This window comes from Palaemon carinicauda, chromosome 18 (assembly GCF_036898095.1).
Source record: "Palaemon carinicauda isolate YSFRI2023 chromosome 18, ASM3689809v2, whole genome shotgun sequence".
NCBI classification, from domain to species: Eukaryota; Metazoa; Arthropoda; class Malacostraca; order Decapoda; family Palaemonidae; genus Palaemon; species Palaemon carinicauda.
This window is the reverse complement of record NC_090742.1, coordinates 91157003-91180397: the sequence shown is the minus strand read 5'-3', so window position 1 is coordinate 91180397 and position 23395 is coordinate 91157003. Positions and strand designations below refer to the sequence as shown.

The 23395-nt window shown below is 36.9% G+C and overlaps 2 protein-coding genes across 2 annotated transcripts; one reads left to right on the top strand and one right to left on the bottom strand.

The window, feature by feature from the left end:
- Positions 1-302: 302 nt before the first annotated feature.
- Positions 303-13390, top strand: LOC137657418 (protein FAM200C-like). The gene is made up of 2 exons (XM_068391754.1): positions 303-882; positions 13383-13390. Exons 1-2 carry the CDS (start codon positions 303-305, stop codon positions 13388-13390), a joined length of 588 nt encoding a protein of 195 aa, XP_068247855.1.
- A 102-nt stretch (positions 13391-13492) lies between these two features.
- Positions 13493-21632, bottom strand: LOC137657417 (piggyBac transposable element-derived protein 3-like). Its single transcript, XM_068391753.1, has 4 exons — positions 21535-21632; positions 19581-21277; positions 14402-14787; positions 13493-13507 (listed from the first exon to the last, which is right to left on the bottom strand). Exons 1-4 carry the CDS (start codon positions 21630-21632, stop codon positions 13493-13495), a joined length of 2196 nt encoding a protein of 731 aa, XP_068247854.1.
- Between the last annotated feature and the right edge of the window lie 1763 nt (positions 21633-23395).

Genomic DNA, 23395 nt, shown 5'->3' with positions numbered 1-23395 from the left:
TGATGACGTCTTCAAAGCTGTGTCTGACTTTTTCCAAGAACATGACATATTCTGGGAAAAACTGATTGGCCTGTACACTGATGGAGCTCCAGCCATGTTGGGAACACGCTCAGGCTTCGTCATAAAGGAGAAAGAAAAGGCTCCATCGGTAATTTCTACACACTGCTTCATACATTGCCAGGCTTTGGCAGCAAAAACACTACCCTCGAAACTCCAGAAACATCTCAACATCATGATCAATATTGTGAACCACATAAAGCATAGAGCTCTCAACACACGACTGTTTATGAAGTTGTGTCAAGATGTGGAAACAGAGCATGAGACTGATTTTCCACACTAATGTGCGCTGGCTGTCAAAAGGTAACCTGTTGGGACCCTTGTACGAGCTTCGAGAAGAGGTAGCACTGTTTTTAGAAATTGAACAAAATGAGTACCTTGCCACATTTAATTCAGAGGAGGTAGGCTTGTCCTTGGCATACCTTGTTGATATTTTTGAAGCTTTAAATGTATTGAACCGACAGTTACAGGGAAAAAATACAACTATAATTGCTCACTCCGATGCAATTCGAGCATTCATTGGCAAGCTGCAGGTGTGGAAGCGTCGCATCCTAAAGAAGAACATATCATCCTTTCCTCGTCTGAATGAAATCTTGAATGAGGGGAGCTTCAGTGACAGCCCTAAAACTGAGATCAAAGATCACCTTAAAGGACTGGAAAATGAGTTTCAACCTTATTTCCCTAGAATCGGTGAGAGGATGTTTGTATTCAGTCTTGCCAGGAACCCCCTTTCCCCTGAAGTTGATGATGTTACAGAAGATTTACAAGAGCAGTTCCGAGAACTGAAGTTTAATTCTGTGGCAAAAGATTATTTTACCTCTCTTGGTATGGAAAAGTTTTGGATAAAATATTTTTCAGTTTACCAGAGAATCAGTCAGCGAATCCTAGAAGTGATTGTCTCCTTTTCGTCTACTTAACTTTGTGAAGCAGGGTTCTCAGCATTTGTTTGAATCAAAACGAAGAAGAGAAATAAGCTTGAAGTGGCAAGTGATCTCCGATATGCATTGAGCCAAACACCACCAAATATTCCCCGACTAGTTGCTCAAAAGAGCCAGTATCACCCATCCCACTGATGAGTAGCACTAAGTCAAAAAGGCCACTGGCTATAATCCATTTTTTCTATAATATTACAAGTAGTTAAAATAGTAACAAGGAAAAAAAATGTAATTATGATGTCTTTTGTTTTACAATACTACATAAAAATGGATAAATTAATCACTAAGGAGGTTGTGTAATATTTTTTTTATGTGGTCATGATCCATGAATGATTGTACTAAGAGTAAAAATTATGTTTATTTCTGCAGTAATTAGTATTTTTTCTAGTATTTTCAATCAATGTAATGACTGTAATCTGTATAATGCTAAAACAGTTTGAAACAAGATTAAGAAGAAATTTTGTTTCATCATAATATATTTATTTTACCCATTTTTTCCGAACAATATTTATTCTATTGAAATATAGTACAGTGCATTCCTATAAAAAATCAACAGCAATAAAACAAAAATCTATCATTCATCCATATACTCACATAACCAATGAAGTATATTAACATACAAAACGCAAAATATTGTTTATAAAAACAGTACATACATACATACGGTACTTCCTAGTTTGGCAAAAATTTCAAGGGTTGGGAGGGGGGCATGGGATCTATGCTTAATGCAGAAGGGGGGTGCAAGGCAAAAAAGTTTAAGAACCACTGGTCTATATACATGTACATGTATTTACGCAATTTTATATATATATATATATATATATATATATATATATATATATATATATATATATATATATGTATATATATATATATATATATATATATATATATATATATTTATATATATATATATATATTATATATATATATATATATATATATATATATATATATATATATATATATATATATATTTATATATATATATATATATATATATATATATATATATATATATATGTATATATATGTATATGTATATACATACATATATATATATATATATATATATATATATATATATATATATATATATATATATATATATAGACTGAGCAGCCTGTCCCTGATATATCATATTCTTGTAAAATTTATATGAAATCCCAAGCAGACTGGAATGGGATTTTACATGATCTTTTGTGCTTGAATTGGTCACAATTATATAATAGTGTAGATCCTGTTGTCCCTTTGAATGAGAATCTAGTCAACATAATTGATAGGCGTATCCCTTCTCGTGTGCTAAGGTATCGAGTGAAGGACAAACCGTGGTTCAATGATGATTGTAGACGTGCTTATTTGGAGAAACAGGAGGCCTATCATCTTTGGAAGGGGAACAGATCAGATTTGACCTGGAACAACTATACTCAGCTTCGAGCTTTTGCTCAGAGAGTTTATGTCTCAACTGAAAAGGAGTACAATTTAACCATAAAAGAAACACTTTCTGGTACAACTCAGGAACATAAATGGTGGTCTACCCTTAAATCTGCACTCTTTGGTGTAGATGCAACAGTTCCTCCTTTACTTAAACCAGATGGCTCCGTCACTCACTGTCCAAAGGAAAAGGCAACCCTTTTGGCTGATGTTTTTGACAGTAAACAGAGTCATGAAAAACTTGAACTTCCTCATTCCTGTTTTCCTGAGGCTAAACTAACTAGTTTAGCTTTTCGATCTCGTGAGATTAAAGCTCTGTTGATGGACCTTGATGCTTATGGAGGTGTAGACCCAAATGGTATATTTCCTTTGTTTTTTATAAAGACAGCAGATTTCTTAGCTCCAAATTTATCTGTTATTTTGCGCAAGTTAGCAAGAAGAGGAGCTTTTAGCACTAGTTGGAGAATTGGTAATGTTACTCCTCTATGTAAATGTGTTTGTGGTAGCTCAAGTCCCACTGATTACCGCCCAATTTCCATAACTCCCATATTATCTAAAGTTTTTGAACGTCTTCTGGCAAAACGTCTTAATAGGTTTGCTGAAGGTAATCATCTACTCCCTAGTTTGCAATTTGGTTTTCGTAAAGGCCTTGGAGCATGTGATGCCCTTCTTACAATCTCCAATGCTGTACAGAAATCCCTTGATTGTGGTCGGGAAGTTCGTATGATTGGCCTTGATTTTAGTGCTGCCTTTGACCGTGTTAATCATGAGGCCCTTGTTTTCAAACTGAAACAGTTGGGAGTGGGTGGGTTGTTTCTTAGCATTATTATTGATTTTTTAAGTAATAGATCTCAAAGAGTTGTTGTTGATGGGCACCATAGTGATTATAGGAATGTGATATCCGGTGTTCCACAGGGTAGTGTTCTTGGCCCATTACTTTTCATACTATATACACATGACATGTGGTTTGGCCTAGAAAACAAGCTTGTTGCATATGCAGATGATGCAACTCTCTTTGCATCAATTCCATCCCATGAATGTAGATCTGGGGTTGGTGAATCCCTTAATAGAGATTTAGCTAGAATTAGTGCATGGTGCAAATTATGGGGTATGAAGTTGAATCCTAACAAAACTCAAAGTATGATTGTAAGTAGGTCAAGGACGGTGGCTCCTCAACATCCGGATCTCAGTATTGATAATGTTTCTTTAAATATGTATGACTCTTTCAAAATTTTAGGTGTGATTCTCGACAGTAAATTTACTTTTGAGAAACATATAAGGTCTCTGTCTTCTTCAATTGCACAAAAAATAGGCTTATTGAGAAAGTCTTTCAAGATTTTCGGTGATCAATCTATTCTGAAGAAGTGTTTTAATTCTTTCATTCTACCTTGTTTTGAGTATTGTTCTCCTGTTTGGTCTTCAGCTGCTGATTCTCATCTTAATTTGTTGGACAGAAACTTACGGTCTATTAAATTTCTTATTCATGATCTAGATATTAATCTCTGGCACCGTCGTTCAATTAGTTCATTATGCATGTTGCATAAGATTTTTCATAACTCTGACCATCCTTTACATTCAGATCTCCCTGGACAATTCTATCCTGTTTGTAATACTAGGCAGGCAGTTAATTCTAATAGCCAGGCCTTCTCCATCACGAGACTCAATACTACGCAGTACTCTAGAAGTTTTATTCCAGCTGTTACCAAGTTGTGGAATGATCTTCCTAATCGGGTGGTTGAATCAGTAGAACTTCAAAAGTTCAAAGTTGGAGCAAATGCTTTTTTGTTGACCAGGTGGACATGAGTCTTTTTATAGTTTATTTATGACATATTTGTTTTTGATGCTGTTAATAGTTTATATATGACATGTCTGTTTTGACGTTGTTACTGTTTTTAGAATGATTTATTGTTAATTTGTTCTCTTCATTTATTTATTTCCTTATTTCCTTTCCTCACTGGGCTATTTTTCCCTGTTGGAGCCCCTGGGCTTATAGCATCTTGCTTTTCCAACTAGGGTTGTAGCTTGGATAGTAATAATAATAATAATATATATGTATATATGTATATATATATATATATATATATATATATATATATATATATATATATATATATATATATATATATATATATATATATATATATATATAAGTAGTAGGAAATATGCCTTGGCTGCTCACTTTTTTGGGGCATTGCCTTGGCTGCTCAGTGGTCTATTGCCTTGGCTGCTCAGTGGGCCATTGCCTTGGCTGCTCACTTTTTGGGGCTAATGCCTTGGCTGCTCAGTGGGCTAATGCCTTGGCTGCTCAATTTTAGAGGCCATTTTTAGGATTGCTCAGTCCGTTTGGAGATTTAAACGTAAGGTTTTGTTTCTTTTGGGGCCATTGCCTTGGCTGCTCAGTGGGGCATTGCCTTGGCTGCTCACTTTTTAGGGTCATTGCCTTGGCTGCTCACTTTTTTGGGCCATTGCCTTGGCTGCTCAGTGGGCCATTGCCTTGGCTGCTCACTTTTTGGGGTTAATGCCTTGGCTGCTCAGTGGGGCATTGCCTTGGCTGCTCAGTGGGGCATTGCCTTGGCTGCTCATTTTTAGGGTCATTGCCTTGGCTGCTCACTTTTTTGGGTCATTGCCTTGGCTGCTCAGTGGGCCATTGCCTTGGCTGCTCACTTTCTGGGGCTAATGCCTTGGCTGCTCAGTGGGGCATTGCCTTGGCTGCTCACTTTCTGGGGCTAATGCCTTGGCTGCTCAGTGGGTCATTGCCTTGGCTGCTCACTTTTTGGGGCTAATGCCTTGGCTGCTCAGTGGGCTAATGCCTTGGCTGCTCACTTTTAGAGGCCATTTTTAGGATTGCTCAGTCCGTTTGGAGATTTAAACGTAAGGTTTTGTTTCTTTTGGGGCCATTGCCTTGGCTGCTCAGTGGGCATTGCTTTAGCTGCTCACTTTTTGGGGCTAATGCCTTGGCTGCTCAGTGGGGCATTGCCTTGGCTGCTCACTTTCTGGGGCTAATGCCTTGGCTGCTCAGTGGGCCATTGCCTTGGCTGCTCACTTTTTGGGGCTAATGCCTTGGCTGCTCAGTGGGCTATTGCCTTGGCTGCTCACTTTTAGAGGCCATTTTCAGGATTGCTCAGTCCGTTTGGAGATTTAAACGTAAGGTTTTGTTTCTTTTGGGGCCATTGCCTTGGCTGCTCAGTGGGGCATTGCCTTGGCCGCTCACTTTCTGGGGCTAATGCCTTGGCTGCTCAGTGGGGCATTGCCTTGGCTGCTCACTTTCTGGGGCTAATGCCTTGGCTGCTCAGTGGGCCATTGCCTTGGCTGGTCACTTTTTGAGGCCATTGTCAGGATTGCTCAGTCCGTTTGGGAATTTAATCATAAGGTTTTGTTTACAAACAAGCCCCCCCCAGGCTATTACCCCCCCCCAGGCTACTACCCCCCAGGCTATTACCCCCCCCCCCCCCAGGCTACTTTACCCCCCCCCCCCGTCCTCAGGGTGCGTTTTCTGTGTCTATGGTCACCGGCAGGCTTGGAGTTGTCTATCTGAATGACGCACCCTTCTTTCCCCCTCCCTCCCCCTCCCTAGGGGGGCGTGTTCTGTGTTTGTGGTCACCGACAGGCATGGAGTTCTCTATCTTAATGACACATGCCCCTAGATAGTGACATTGTTCCTACCGAGCACGCAGTTTGTTTGTTTGTTTGTTTTTATTATAAGACACGCATTTGTATGCAGACGAGGCTCTTCTCCCCCTTGACCACATTCCTTTCAATTTAATCTATGGAAAAGTACCCATCTCTCTGTGCATTTTTTTTTAATCCTAAGAGAGACACACACACTCATGTGCCAACGTGAGGCAATCGAGTTCACACGCCTCCCCCACCGTTATCTCTCTCTCTCTCTCTCTCTCTCTCTCTCTCTCTCTCTCTCTCTCTCTCTCTCTCTGTCCATTTGCTTTAATGCCTTTCGCTTGCATTAGCATATATGGGTAATAATCACTTACATTGCCATATATGGGTAATAAAAAAACATATTACAACTTAGTTTCTTTTATTATACGAAGCATACGTGTAAAATAACATTTCATGAATAAAGACATAGCATTTAGTGGGAAAAAAATCTGACCCTAACATTTGCACGCGGCAAAATAACATTTCGTGAATAAAGACATAGCATTTAGTGGGAAAAAAATCTGGGCCTAAAACATTCATTTGAAACCCTAACATTTTCACGCTTAAAAGCGGTAGGAAAACATTTTTAATTACGTTTCTTCAGCACTTGGCATATCTTCACTGAAAATTCAGGTTTTGTATATTTCCAGATGTACATACACGGTCTTGAATTTAAATGGAGAAGATAGTATAATAACACTGTTACGTCATTTTCCTTTAAGTCGGTGGTGGATAAATGCTTCCTGATTTTCCTTAGGGTGGCGCAAACTCCATTTAGACTTACGCTATGCGTAAAATATAGGCAGAAGAATGCGCACAAAGCCGAATTGTAATTTTGCACTCGCATATTATTTATGAAACACTTCATGGAAGAATACCTTCGTAGAAAATCAGTAAAGTATACCGAATGATCTTTTGGCTGCATCCCCAATGGGTAATAAAAAAAAAATATAATGTTTTCTACCTGACTTTTCTGTATTATAAATACAACCCAATGCCCGATTTCGCGATACTGATGTGATGGCAGAGTATTCACAATAAGTAAGATGGGTTTTGTCCTTATCAAGGGTATCTTGAAGTCGACCAATGAGGCCCTCCTCCCCCCTGACCACATTCCTTTCAATTTAAGCCTATGGAAAAGTACCCATATCTCTGTCCATTTTTTAATTTTTTTTTTTTTTTTTTCAATAAGTAGCGAAATGTATGCCAAGATTTCAAGACTACATCACTATTGCGTTGCTTATATTGATAATAACAACAGTAACAATATTAAAATTTACGGTATTAATCATAACAATAACAATATATTTAATTTTATTCGATTGTAGTGCACGGTTTACTTTATTGATGAGAGAAAAAAACAATAAACAATTTACATTTACTTCATCCCTTTAAGAAATTGAAGAGTTTAATCTTTATTCCTCGGCAATACAGCTGATCATATTATTTATAATGTTCCGTTGCCGTATAATTTTACGAACTTTCGAATATGAAATGAAAGATATGTGGATGTTTTATGCAATCCCTATCACTAAAGACGTATGTTAAGGGATATATGAAAATTAGTTCCACGTATGTTAACTCTTTACCAACTAATATCCTTCACAAACATACACAAGCGCGCGCGCACGCACACACACACACACACACACACACCTATCTATTCCTTACTTGTTACAAAATCCAGTATTGCAATCGTGTATGTTATTCCAAAATCAGAGTTTAAGCGAAGAGGAAGTTTCTCCAAAATCAGAGTGGATCTGACTTCTTTTTATATTAATGAAAATCGTTTAAGCAAAGAGGAATTATTTGGTAATCTCAGTCTTGTCAGGGGTATGAGGAGAGAGTCGAATATGGAAAGAATTGGTCATTCTTTTCTATACCTCTTCTCGTCTTCCCTTACTGAATTGGGGCAAGTTGTTGGGTTCTCCGAAAAACTGATTATGACTAGGATCCTTCAGTTCGGTATTATGCCTAATTCAAATGGAATGGTAGATTGTCTCTTCGAAGAAGAAACCCGATATTAATTTTTGAAGATTCAAGTAAGCAATGTGTGAAAAAAATGGATCATCAAACAGCCCGCTAAGTTGTAATATGTTTTTTTATTACCCATATATGGCAATGTAAGTGATTATTACCTATATATGCTAATGCAAGCGAAAGGCATTAAAGCAAATGGACAGAGAGAGAGAGAGAGAGAGAGAGAGAGAGAGAGAGAGAGAGAGAGAGAGAGAGAGAGAGAGAGAGAGAGAGAGATAACGGTGGGGGAGGCGTGTGAACTCGATTGCCTCACGTTGGCACATGAGTGTGTGTGTCTCTCTTAGGATTAAAAAAAAATGCACAGAGAGATGGGTACTTTTCCATAGATTAAATTGAAAGGAATGTGGTCAAGGGGGAGAAGAGCCTCGTCTGCATACAAATGCGTGTCTTATAATAAAAACAAACAAACAAACAAACTGCGTGCTCGGTAGGAACAATGTCACTATCTAGGGGCATGTGTCATTAAGATAGAGAACTCCATGCCTGTCGGTGACCACAAACACAGAACACGCCCCCCTAGGGAGGGGGAGGGAGGGGGAAAGGAGGGTGCGTCATTCAGATAGACAACTCCAAGCCTGCCGGTGACCATAGACACAGTAAAAGCCCCATGTGGGCGGGGGGGGGGGGGGGGTGGTAGTAGCCTGAGGGAAAAGGGGGGGGGGGGTTGTTTGAAAACAAACCTTATGTTTAAATCCCCAAACGGACTGGGCAATCCTGACAATGGCCTCAAAAAGTGAGCAGCCAAGGCAATGGCCCACTGAGCAGCCAAGGCATTAACCCCAAAAAGTGAGCAGCCAAGGCAATGGCCCATTGAGCAGCCAAGGCAATGGCCCAAAAAAGTGAGCAGCCAAGGCAATGACCCTAAAACGTGAGCAGCCAAGGCAATGCCCCACTGAGCAGCCAAGGCAATGGCCCCAAAAGAAACAAAACCTTACGTTTAAATCCCCAAACGGACTGAGCAATCCTGACAATGGCCTCAAAATGTGAGCAGCCAAGGCAATGGCCCACTGAGTAGCCAAGGCAGTAGCCCCAAAAAGTGAGCAGCCAAGGCAATGCCCAACTGAGCAGCCAAGGCAATGGCCCCAAAAAGTGGGCAGCCAAGGCAATGACCCCAAAAAGTGAGCATATTTCCTACTACTTTATATATATATATATATATATATATATATATATATATATATATATATATATATATATATATATATATATATGTGTGTGTGTGTGTATATATATATATATATATATATATATATATATATATATATATATATATATATATATATATATATATATATATGTGTGTGTGTGTGTGTGTGTGTTTGTGTATGTGCGTGTGTGTGTTTTTGTGTATGTGCGTGTGTGTGTGTTTTGTGTGTGTGCGTATTGTTTAAAACTCAGTTTGTAATTCATAGCATTATTTTTTCACTCTACTCTATTTATATGTCTATGCTAATATACGCTAACAAACTTGTTCTTCGATATACACAGTGTATAATTTGAGTTCTCTTGGAATCAACACCAAAATAAATTGCCCACACAAAACAACACTATGACGTCAGTATCTCGAAGGATAATAATAGATGCAAATCTGGACAAACAGTCTATATTAATCCTTCAATACCTGCAGTTCAGCAAACAGATGATGAATCACAAAGGCTTTAATCATCACCATCATCGCCATCTCAATTATCGTGTTCATAACTGGTAAAGGTCATCGAATCATGACATGCAGCTTTAATAAGTTATAATTATTAGTCCAGAAATTCTGTTTAATGAGTTTCTGGATAAAATTAATTTAGATTCCGATAGCTGTGAGTTGTGACCTTTTTTCGCTCATTAAACGTATCATTCATTACGCTTGGATTGAGGATAACGGATTCAAGTCCGTTATAAATGATGTGTCTCCGTCAGGCCCAGTCACACTCATCTTGCTCTTTCAGTAAGTTTTCCTATTTAGGCACGCTATTTTTTTTTTCTTTTTTTTAAAGAATTTTCACAAGTGAATTTCATGCGAGGTAGAGGCCCGGCAACCTTTTTCTAAATCCTAGCTTTTGTGGCCATTTATCATTTGGTACGGTAACACTTGTGAGGTATAGTTTGGGATGGAACACGATACAATAGCACTAGCTTCCCGATTACTGCCTCAATTGCCATACCACTCACAGTGCACCCATGTTAATGTATTAAAACTCACACGTTAATACGCATATGCTTATATCTAGATACAGTTGTTATAATCTTCCCGTGCAAAGGAGTTTTTTTTTTTACTTTTATTAAGAAAATATACAGTTTACAAGTTAATTTTTACAAATACATATTTATATAAACATATAATTTATATTTTGATATTGGTTTTCCTAATATGGTTTATAATTCATCATTAGCATATACTAACATTAGTCATATTAATATTTACATAACATAAAGACTAACTGATAATGCAATAAATCAAGATTACTATAATTTATATATTTTAAACTTCAATTATCATTAAGGAATTTCTCACACTAATTTACTAATTTTTATCTAAATTAACATATTCTTTTGTAAAATGTAAAAGACATTTATCCTCTAGTGTCTTGAACAATATAAATCTTGTCTTGAATATTCTACTTTTAATAAAGGAGATCATTCTTAACTCATCTGCTGAGGGCATTACCTTATGAAGGTACCAGATCCCAATTATAAATTCACTTATTAATAACATTGCTGTGTTTCAGTCTCTTTTAGAATAGGCCTGAAAATCCAGTTTTAAAACCTTTAGAAAACTTTGTGTGTGTATTTTACAAACCTTGTTCAAAAATGTTTTAATCCAATTCACAACTGTTCCTCTAAATCTACAAAAATATACTAAGTGCATAATTGTTTCAGGCTCTCCACAATTACCACACAAACAACTGTCCGTAATGTTCATCATAAATAACCTATCCTTTGTAGCGAAGACTTCGTGGCTGTATTTAAACAATATTTCTCTATTTACTGGATCAATCCACTTGTTATTCAAATTTTCCCATATTATATTCCAGTTAAACAACGGATAACTTTCTTTAATACTTGGCAGAACTGATTCACCTCTCAGCATGTGAGAGTAAATGTGTTTTAATTTCAGCAAAGGATAGGTCTTTGCCTTTATTACAGAGTGAAATATCGTCATTATTTTGTCATAATATGGAGTGCTAAAAATGGTAGATTCACTAAATCTGTTAAAATCAACAAGATAAGAAAGCCTCAGCTTACAATAATATGCAGCTATTTCACATCCCATTAATCTATTGACAATACTTTTGTAAAAGCTGTTGAAAAGCATACAATTGGCTTTCACAGTTAGATTTACAATACCACATCCACCTTGACTCTTTAGAAGATACATAGTTTTCCTTTTAATAGGTTGATAATTCCCATTCCAGAGATATTTGAAGGTACACTTTTCTATGTACTTACCAATATTAGCTGGAATGGGAAATACCTGAGACACATACCATGCCTTTGATAATACAGTTACATTAATTATTACACTCTTTTGGAATAAAGTTAGTCTTCGTTTATAAAGTGGCCCTATCATTTTTGAAATATTATCCTTGATATTTTCCCAGTTCACCCTTACAGATAGTTCATAATCATTATTATGGATTATACCTAGGATTTTAAAACTGCCTTGTTTCACTTCTATCCCTGTTTCTGGCCATTTGAGTTTGTCTTTCCACGAGCCAATTCCTACAATGTAAGTTTTCTTTTTATTAAGTTTCGCTCCACTTGCCTTTTCGTACTCATTAATAACCCGTGAAGTTTCCTCAATACCTTCCAACTTATTGACAATAATAGTGCTATCATCTGCAAAGCCAACCACTACAATTTTTAACCGATTCGGAAGATCTGGAGAAAAAGTTCCCAACCTAACCTTTAGCATTCTATACAATGGTTCTTGAGCTATAACAAATAAAATAATCGATAATGGACAACCCTGTCGAACAGACTTGCCTATTAGAAAAGGGTCAGATATATGGCCATTTGTAGATATACAGCTTTTGGCATCCGTATAAAGCATCCTGATCAAGTTTACAAATTCTAAAGAAAATCCAAGTCTGTATTACGTTCCGAATAAAAAGTCCAGATTTACCATATCGAATGCTTTATACCAATCAAGATTAATCAGGCCAGCTTTCTTGTTTTCATTTTTTTGGAAGTATATTACATCTCTTAGCAAGGTGTTACAGTTAATAATTGACCTTCCTGGGACAGCACAAAACTGTTCATCTGATACGAAAAAAGATAGCACTGATTTTAACCTGTTTGCTAAAACCTTCGCTATAATCTTATAATCTACATTTATTAAGATTACACTTATCTCCATTTTTTGGTAAAAGTTTAATGACACCTTTATTTGAGTCTTTCCACATTTTAAAATTAGTAAATGAGAATTTCAGTACTTTCATAAGTTCGTTTTTTACAATGCTCCACATAGTTTTGTAGAATTCGACGGCTATTCCATCAACACCAGGACATTTCCCATTTTTCATTCCTGATATAGCTTCCCAAACTTCTTTCTCTGTTAATTCAGCCTCCAGGTTTAAGTTCATATCATCATCTATGACACTGTTCATATTTTCAAGAAATTTATATTTCAAATCAAAATCTATATATTCTTCTTTATACAAATTTTCATAAAATTCTAATACATACCTTTGTATAGACTTTGTCTCTGTTACATATGCACCCTCTTTTACACAATTTATCGATACTTCTTTTTACATTCTTTTCTTTCCCAAGTAAATATGCAGATATTTTTTCCCCATACATTCTTTCATCAATTCTAGCTCTTACATTGACCCCTTCACATATCTCATTTTCAATTACATTTATTCTGTCTTTAAGTTCCTCTATTTTGTAAAAGTTATTACAGTTTTCAGAATTGATCCAATAATTCCGCCTTAATTCTGCTTTCAACAGATTCAGTAAGCCAAATCTCTCCTGATTTATTGTCTTTGAAACTTTAACAAAAAAGAGTCTAAGCTGATCTTTTGCATAAATCCACCAGTCTAAAATAGAATGAAACTGTACATCACCCATCTTTCTTTTCAAATAGCTCCCAAATTGAACAAAGTTTTCTATCACTACTGTATTTTTCAGAATACTTGTATTTAATTTCCAGTATCCCTTGCCAAAGCTAATATCATTGTCCATCTTAATCTTAACCTTAACAGAATTATGATCAGACCAGCTTAATGGAATATTTTCAGATTCACTTATATTATTCTTCAGATCTCTAACGTATATGTGATCAATCCTATAACCATACTTTTGCCTAACTTATGTATATTCAATCAAATGGTTTTTCAAGAGCCACACATCTTTAAGTTGTAAATAATTTTTTAATCTTTGAAGAGCTGTTGAAATTATATGATTATCAGGATTAGAGCAATCTCTTTTGCTCGTTACGCTGTTCCAATCCCCACCTATGATCAAGTTTCGTAAATTGTGTCTCATGTAATATAACAAAACATTTAAAAACAGTTCCTCTCTTTCCTTTTTCTTATTTGTCCCTGAAGGGGCATACACATTTATTAATAGAAAATCTGTTCCTTGATATGTACATTTTACACTGATTATTTGGCCCTTTACATCCATCTCCTGATTCAGAACCTTCACTCTCGACTTTTTATTGAAGAGGATAGCAGTGCGTCCCTTCAACAAGACAGTTGGATTTAATATTATATCGCAATGCTTTTCAACATACTCAAGTTGTGAAATATCTTTGACATTGTGTTCTTGCACAAATATTACATCCTAATGATAAAAGTACATAAAATCAATCAATTTACTTTGCTTATAAGACATACATAATCCATTAACATTAACAGTTGCTAAATCTAAGTAAGTGAAGGTTACAAATATAAGAAAGAAAATCTAAATCATTCATCCAATTTGAAACGTATATTCACTGGCAATCTATTCATCTCGTCTTCAGAACTACTTTTAGGTTCATCAAACACTGATGTATCTTCACCCATGTTCGACTCGGAAAGCATACCATTATCCTTTGTTAGCCTCAGACGAAGGCCTTTGCTTGGTTAGTCACTAATTGTAGCTTGCCACATTTCGGCGTCACTTGTGTTACCAAGGTTGAAAACACTGTCTATTGTAGTTTCCCCACCACAGTCCACCTTATTCTCTTCATTATCTTCACATTCCTGAATTTCACTTATCACCTCTTCGATTGAATCCTCCTTATTTTGTACTACACATAATTGAACGTCCATTTCCTTTCCAATGTCTGTCACGTCTGCGTGGATTTCTGCTTCAACTGTCGAAATAACGAGTCCTTCGTCAGGTGATGCGGGAATTTCCACAAACCTTCCAGTTCCTTCCTCATCTTGTCTTTCGTTGTCCGTATCCACTTCGTCCATTCGTCCATCGCCAGTCCTCGTCGCGGTGGTCGTTCTGATGCTTTCATGGCCCAAGCCCGAATTATCGTTCCTTACTTCTAGCCCCTTTCTCTCTTTTCCATTCGCCAATTTGGCTCCACCTCCATGCTCATCTTCCCTTCCATTATTGTTCGCGCTGGATGAACTACTCTTTCCATTCTTGGGTATTTCAGGAAAATCTCCCTCATAAATAATGTAATTACTCTCACTGATATTCAAAATGCAGTCCTTTACTAGATGACCTTCTTTCCCACATTTGTAACATGTTTTACTCTGTCCACTATATAAGAAGGTTAAATTATAGCCACCAATATAAATTCATGAAGGGATGTTTTCTTTAACTCGCATCTTTGCTGTGCGAACGCCATTGAATAAACCCTCAAAAGGCCCAACTGCAAATTTGTTATGCCTTAAGTGCTCTACCTTTCCATACCTATTCAAAATATCTATTATCACTTTATCATCCATCTCGAACGGTGCGTTCCTTATCGATACATACGAAACTTGTGAACTTAAATTTATAACCTTCACAGAGTCTGTTTCACTTAACTTTATAACTTTATCCTCGAAATTCTTCAAAACATCGGCAAATACATTTGCAGAGATTAGCTTTACCACAATCTTATTTCTATTTATATTCTGAACACCTTTTTTTATCACTAATTCCTAATTTCATATGATTAAACAACACATTACTAACACTTTCCATGGTCACATAAGGCACTGTAAAATGCAAGCCAAAGGAGTCTTTCTTCCTAAGAGCATATTGTGTATTATAAGCCATCCTAACTAACCTGTTTTTATGTTTTGATTAACTGCCAGTTCTGTGTTCCCTGGAAACGGAGGGAGAGCGGGAGGGAGACACTACGAGCCCCTAACCCCCGAGGCAAGTTGCCTTAGGGCATACTCGTTTACCGACCAAGAAGCTGGTTCGCCAGGTGTGTAATCAAAAGTAAATTTGCCTAAATTACAACACTGTCTTGGCACATATAACACTAAAAACACACCGCTAGTATCACATCACTTTTATACACTGCTGGAACAGTAGAAAAACGAGAAAGAGCACATGGTATAATCTCAAAGTTGAGAAAGACAGGAGCACTTGAAAACACGTCTTCCTTCTTTGCCCGACCAAAGTGAAGTCAAGCAAAGAAATTTAGAGTATAAAATAACGCAAAATCAGTCAGGCAACTGTATGCCTCACTCCTTATATGGGTAAGAGGAGTGTTTTTTCCCTTTCTTTTTAAAGAAATTTTTTACTTATAGCTGTAAGCTCTCTGCATTCAATGTTCACTCGTTCACCATTATCTCATCCAACTTAGATGCCCAGCTTCCTCAACTTTAACTTGATTGTAATGTCCCTTCTTTTATGCTATGAAATCCTTTGGGATAATGTAAGAACCTAGGAATATGACAGTGCGTTCTCTAGTTTATCTTTAGTAGAGTGCTATTTTAGGAGTAAGTGTCACCTGTATCATTCAATAGTTGGGTAATCTTTTACAATAAAGAAACTCTAACCTAGCAAAATAGGAACAAATTATATCCTAATTCTTTTCATAAAACACTAGGTAATAACTAAATTAGCTCTTCCCCACTTTATGTCTCCTACCTACTGCTTAGGTGTTAACTCGTAGAAACATTTATTTGTGCAGAATGGTTTTGTTATCAGCAATATCATTTAAAGATTAATTTTGTTATTATTTCACTTTCTTTACTATTTTGGGAGAGATGCCGAGACAGACAGGTGATCAGCTGGGAAAAGATAGTTTGTGAGAAATATGTAAATAGACGAAATTAGAAACTGAGGCAAAGAAACCAACAGGTACCTAGTTAGGGAAGCAGACCTACAGTTTATACGCAATTGTTTCACAAACCACGACTTCAGTGCAATGAATAGAAAATGGAAAATATCTTAAGATCATTAACAAGGCGGGTACTGGGGACGAAGCAAGTGGTTAGACATGATAACAAGTTGCCTCTGCAATCGATTCCTATTCACACCACCTGATTCCCGTTCAGATTTCATAGAAACTAAGCCAAAACTCACTACATGACTTGTAAAAAGCCCAAATGTGTGTGCAGAATTAATGTCCTGGTTTGCAAACGACCTTTTCACCACCAACGAAACGGGGTCGGCTTGAATTTACAACAGGAGCCATTGGACGCTATGACTCGTTGTACGTGTATCAGCTTAACCCAACAATTAAGTGGATTTACTGTGGGTTTACCATTTACTGGCCATGACGAAAGAAAAGGTTCATGCTGAGGGAAACCGAATTGAATAAGAATGGCTGTTCATTTAGAAAATAATAGTACTCTCTCTCTCTCTCTCTCTCTCTCTCTCTCTCTCTCTCTCTCTCTCTCTCTCTCTCTCTCTCTCTCTCTCTCTCTTTATTTTTATGTACTAATGAAAAAAAAATTTCATCATCCACCTGCCAATATCTAAGATAAAAAGAACAACAGTATGATTTTATCACGAAAAAAAATCTTGAACAAGGCAAAAGATTATATAAGGAAAATAATACATTGAAAAAAGTTTAAAATGTCCCAATCCTATCCTTATGGAAGGTGGTTTTAATTCAAATATAAAACTGTAAACTTTCTCAATCAATCCATTCGTCCTTTCAATGAAACACGAAGTACTATGAAATTCTAACAGAAGGGGAACTTTTTTTATGCAGGTATCATTTTATAAAAATATTCTTTTAACCTTTACTGAAATGGATAGTGATAGAAACATAAAGGGTTTTGGAAATGTAAAAAATCACATTTATCATGGACGGAAGTAAATGAACAGGACGCAAATAAAAAAAATATAAATACAAACAAGAATTTTTTAATTACTTTTGATTACATTCCATAAACAAACTTAAACAGTATTTGCAAATCTTTTTTTTCCAAACTAATCAACTATATCAATAATAATTTACCTATAGTAATATTAGTATAAGCAACCGTCAAAACAGACGTCTAGATATTTAGGTAGAAATGCACACACAGATTCAACCCTTCCCACCCCTCCCCCTTTCTTAACAGAAACCTGATAGTTAGGTAATTTGTAATTGATTGTGGTTTCCGAGTGTACATCTCAGGGTACCCCCTCTCACCAGGGTATGACTACTCTCTCTCCCACAGACAAGAGGGACGGGGAGAGACAGACCATGACAGGAAAAAATATATTTGCATACATAGCCAGGCAATTTGCTCATTTTTTTATAGGGGAAGATAACAGAGGGTCGAGGCAGCATCGTTCTGAAGTTTGTACTGTCTTTCAATATAATTACTTATAAAAGGCTCACTATATTGAGTGGCTTTTTTTCGGGTTTAACGACAGTAAGTATAGACACAGGTCTTATTGTGTAGATTATGTTTGTTGTTACACTGAAAAAAATATGTTTACCCTGATAAACAATCTTCTTATAAGAGATTGGTTTATTGCACTGGAACTGATAACCAAAAATACAAGTCGGGTTCATCATCAAGAACGAACTACTAAGGAAACTATGATTTCAAGGTGAATAATATAAATTTTTGGGAAAAAATATAATTATTTTGATACCAAGAAATATTCATGATCAAAATTTCGATCACAATTGAATTTTTTTTACTTTCTATTATGATTCAGAAAATTGAAAGACAAATTAAGCTTTGTAATTATATGCTCTAAGATTCCCTTATTTTTTCATTACCATAAGCTTGTATCAAAATTTAAAGAGAGAGAGAGAGAGAGAGAGAGAGAGAGAGAGAGAGAGAGAGAGAGAGAGAGAGAGAGAGAGAGAGAGAGAGAGAATGCATTACCTCTTTACGTGAGGTAACTAACTTTGTAAGTCTTTTATTTTTCTCTGAGAATGCATTACCTCTTTACGTGAGGTAACTAACTTTGTAAGTCTTTTATTTCTCTCTCTCTCTCTCTCTCTCTCTCTCTCTCTCTCTCTCTCTCTCTCTCTCTCTCTCTCTCTCTCTCTCCCATGCAACACATATTTTTTGTCTTATTAATCAGAGATATCGTATACTTATTTTATCCAACTCTTATATAACTCGGACGCTTTTCTTTCTCTTTCAAACTCGCTTTCCATCTTCTTTTATTTAGTAAACACTTTCTCTCTTTCTATCTCTCAAACGTTTTCCTTTATTTTCTATATTTACCATTTTCTCTCTCTCTTTTTTGTCTTTTTTCTATCTCTCCCATCATTTTACTCTTTTTATCTTTACTATCCATCCATTCTCTTTTTTCGATCTCTCTTACCCTTTTTCTCTCTTTTTATCTTCAACATAATTTCTCTCTCTATTTTTATTTATTCCAACTTCTTTCCTCTGTTTTTATCCCCCGCATCTTCTTATTCTCTACCTGATATAACCTTCAGGAGTCATTTTCTGATTTGCAACATTGTTCTCTAGTCTTGGGTAGTAGCATAGCCTCTGTACTTTGGTCTTTCACTGAACTAGAGGTCTCTTGCTTAACCCATTTCAGCTCCAATTATTTTTTTTTGTTGCAATTTCATCTTACTCAACATTTTTTGTGTTTGTTTTTCCTAAATGATTAGGAAAACGTCTTGGTTGACATTTCTCTGCAATAATACTTCTAGAATACGATGTGCCATATATGTACCAGTGAGCACATTCAAGTACAATTTTTTGTGTTGAAAGAAAAAAAACGGTTTTATCCGAAATACACTTATTTTTTTTTAATTGATAATTTATTTTACAGTTTTAGGGTATAACAAAACTAGAATGAGCAATGATACATAACCTCTAAGATTTTTAGCAAGATGAGGCTAAATTCTGTAAAATTTCCAAACTAAAACAAACATTTGAACCTTAGAGTGAGCTACTAAATTCCTATTCAGAATCAAATTGTGTTGAAATACATATAACTTAAAGTTTCTCTTGCATTTAACAGATAAAAAAAATACAATATTGATCAAAATGTAAATACTTAGAACACATCATCATTATTTAGTATGAAATGAAAGATTACATGCCAAGCAGAGTCCTACATTGCATTTGCTACACTGACTGAAAGGTCTTTTCTTACATCCTTCCCCAGCACATCTTCTTCTTTTGTTATCTTGTGTTTCCACACGATAATGTTCTAAACCATCAAAACGAATATCTTTTAACACTCGTTTGTCACCCTTTGTTGAGCAGGATGGCGGTCTCCCAGCTCCCTTCGGAGCAATCTGTTCCTTGAATTCAAACTGTGACAATCCCCCGCCAGACTTCTTGTGCAACAACCAAGCATTTTGTTCTGTTACATCAATAAGCCAAGTAAATATACACCAATACCACTTTTTCCCTCGAATACCAATAGGATATTTGTTTACATTTTGGTTCTGCCTATCAGTTCCTCCCATATGTTGATTATATTCTTGAACTATCTGTGGGCAGTCAACTTCTACATTCTTTTTCTCGCTATGTGAGTACCTTCTTACTTTGCTTGAGGGATTGTTTGTATGGACTGTTGATGCCACTGATACGACTGCATTATCCATCCATCTACATACCATTATTTTATTCACCTTGTTTGTAGCGAACTCTGCCGTTCCTCTCTTTTGTTTTTTTATAGAATCAACTGATTTCAGAGGACAGTGTTTACACCTGTTTGATCTTATTGTCCCTGTAGCACCATAATTTCTGTCCTTCAGTTCTGTGAGAAGTTGAAATGAAGTGAAGAGATTATCAAAATATATATTATATGGAAGTGACCGTTTATCTTCTGACAAGGAATCAATATTTTTCAAGACAGTAGCAGCACATTTGCCAAATACCTTCTCGTTCACTTCATTTCCTTCATAGGTACGTCCTTGATAAAGATCAAAGGTGACTAGATAACCATCGTCTGAATTTAGACACCAAACTTTATAGCCAAATCTAATTGGTTTCATTTTGATGCACTGTTTACACCCATGCTTACCATAATATTCGACCATTGCTTCATCATGAGAGAGTGACTTCACGGGTTGAAAATGCTCAATGAATTTCTTTGTTAGATGTCTAACGAGTGGACGAACTTTGGCATATTTGTCAGTTGTGTCTAATTTAGAATTATCAGAAAAATTAATGCATTGCATGATTTTTTCAAATCTTCTTCTTTTCATTGCTTGATAGACAGCTTCATTTCTTGTCACAGATGAATTTCTCCAAAACATCCTCCGAGAAGATACAGGAACGATGCCAGACACTATCAAAATTCCAATGAACACTTTCATTTCACCTTTGGTTACCAAGAAGTCTGTTTCACCTTTGAGAGTTGCATAGATAATTGTCTGATTCACTAACATATTCCACATATCATCATCAAAAAATAGTTCGAAAAGTTCACTTGGAGTAAAATCCCTATATTTAGCATATTTTGCCTCGGGAAACATACAGTCACCAGGTGTGAGATAAGTGCCAAGACTCCATTTGGGAGTCTTATAGCTATTGATAGGTGAAGAACTATGAGCCGCACCATCATCTTCAGCAGTACGACGTTCGTCGTGGGAAATAGCTTCATCATTACCACTCAGTTGAGGTTCACAATCATATTCAGTTGTACGTCGTCCATCATGAAAAACAGCTTCAGCATTACCAGTCAGTTGTCTGCCGGACAAATTATCTATCAATCCACTATCGTCTTCATCAGCAGAGTCTTCATCAGTCAATAGGCCCGTATCTGTAGGCTCAATGTAAACTTTTGCAGGATTATCGTCTTCTTCTAATATAGCTAAAATGTCATGAATAGTCAGGGATCTGAAATATGAAACATGAAATGGATTTAGAATATGCTGCAAATTCGATATTCATAAAATATGTGTACACAGAAAAAAAATGTACCTGCATTAGCTCAGCGAACCATATATGGCACAGCAAATATAAAATGATATGCAGAAAAAAGAATGGATTAGACAAATATGAAAGTTAAATAGAGAGGTCAGTTTATTACTTGTTCAACATATGTAATTACCAAAAGAACATATTTATCAAAGAAATGTGCAAAATATACTTACTTTGTTCTGGAAGCCATTGTTTTGGGCAGAGAACAGCGGCACTTCTTTTCAAGGTGACAGCAGAGCACAGACTGGCAGCTTTGAGGGACTGTACTCATATGAACATGTCGTAGCAGGTTTGGTGTGCATTCCCAATTCACTTGTTCAGGCTTGTCGTAGCCCAGAGCGACGTATGATGCAATATTGCATCATGTTGTTAATGTGCCATATATGTACCACTGAGCTGAAATGGGTTAAAGATATATTCAAGCACAATATTTTGTTTTCTCTTCTTCTGGTTTTTTGAAATGGTGTTTTGGGCATTCTGATACCGGATGTGTTTGATACACGCTCTCACACATTACCGGTTTTGATTTCTTATCTTATCCTTCGCTCTTTTCTGCACTGTTGATAGACTAACCAATGTTATGTTAACTCATGCTTTATCATGTTTGAATTTTTGCGACGTTCTTCCTTGGAAATCGCTGTATATAAACTTGATGATTGCTTACTAAAGGTTAGTTACGTTCATCTTGCCTTGCAGTTATCGCCTAACTAGGGCCTCGCACATTGGTGACCATCGGAGAGACCAGCTCCCTCCTGCCTTCCACCTCACCGCTGTGTGATACTGTTTAATGATGCCACCTTGCGACACTGACTCTACTATCAACACCACACCCCTGAAACTACCGCTTTTCACCAGTACAGAGGCATTCACCTTATTTAAGCATGCCAAAGTCCATTTTTATATTAAGGGCGTGACTCGCTCAAGCACCAAAGTAGACTATGTTCTCAAAGCGATCCCCAAAACATTTTCCCATTAATATCAGATTGACTTTGCTACCGAGCTGACACCCCAATAGCGTACAATGCCCTCAAAGCATACCTACTCGAGCAGTACTCACCATCGGCAGCCGCCTGCAATTAAGACTTTTTTCGGGTCTCCCAACTTAAAGGCTTCTCTTACCCTTACAAAAAGGACCAGTATTGCTCTCCTGTAACCTGATGCAGACAGCTCTCTTTGTGAAGGGAATTTACTTTGTGCCCTTTGGGTACAACGCCTAACCAAACCTTTATTCGCTGCCCTCCCCATTGTCAATATTTTGCCCATGAATAACCTAATGACCAAAGTTGATGTCCCTATGGACAGCCACTTCACCACCTTCAAGATATCCATCTATGCCTCCATTCCTAACGAAGAGGACAGCTATTCAACACTGACTGAAGATGACATGAATGCGGTAGGATACAGATGCTAATGCTGTGACGTGCCGTAGTGGCTACAAAGCCGCTCACTGTCCGCATATACTGGCCCACGTTCACGCCCTAACAGACAACCTCTAAAACAACTTATGACACCCGTCATCATCTATGCTACTACTACTGCAGATTTTGGGCAGCTGGGAATGGTTGTGGGAATGGTTGTCATTGGCCAAGAAACATGTAAGTTGACTATTGCTTGTGGCGGTGCCCCCTCTTGTCCCTAGTCTTCTCTTTTTAGATGATGCCAGTACGGGTGAGGGATTTTTGGTTGACATATATCGTTGCCACTCTCTTCTGCCAAGGCCAGTCGTCAGGACACGATGTAGTCTGGCTAAATCTGCACATGTCTGGCTGGTAGCTTCAAATGTATCTGTAATCCCCACCTATGGTTACGAGAACCTTGCATTATCGTTTGTAGACATCAAATTCATCTGCAATTTTTTCGTCGCTGACGTCACATTGCTAATACTTGATGGAGATTTCCTCCCAAATTATCAGCTCGTGGTCAATGCTGCTCACCAACAGCTAGTCAATCCTGAATTTTACTTTTCAACACCTTTCCAACCAGCCCCCTCCGACCTCGCTCTCCCCATCATTGCACCCAGAGATGCCTACGCCC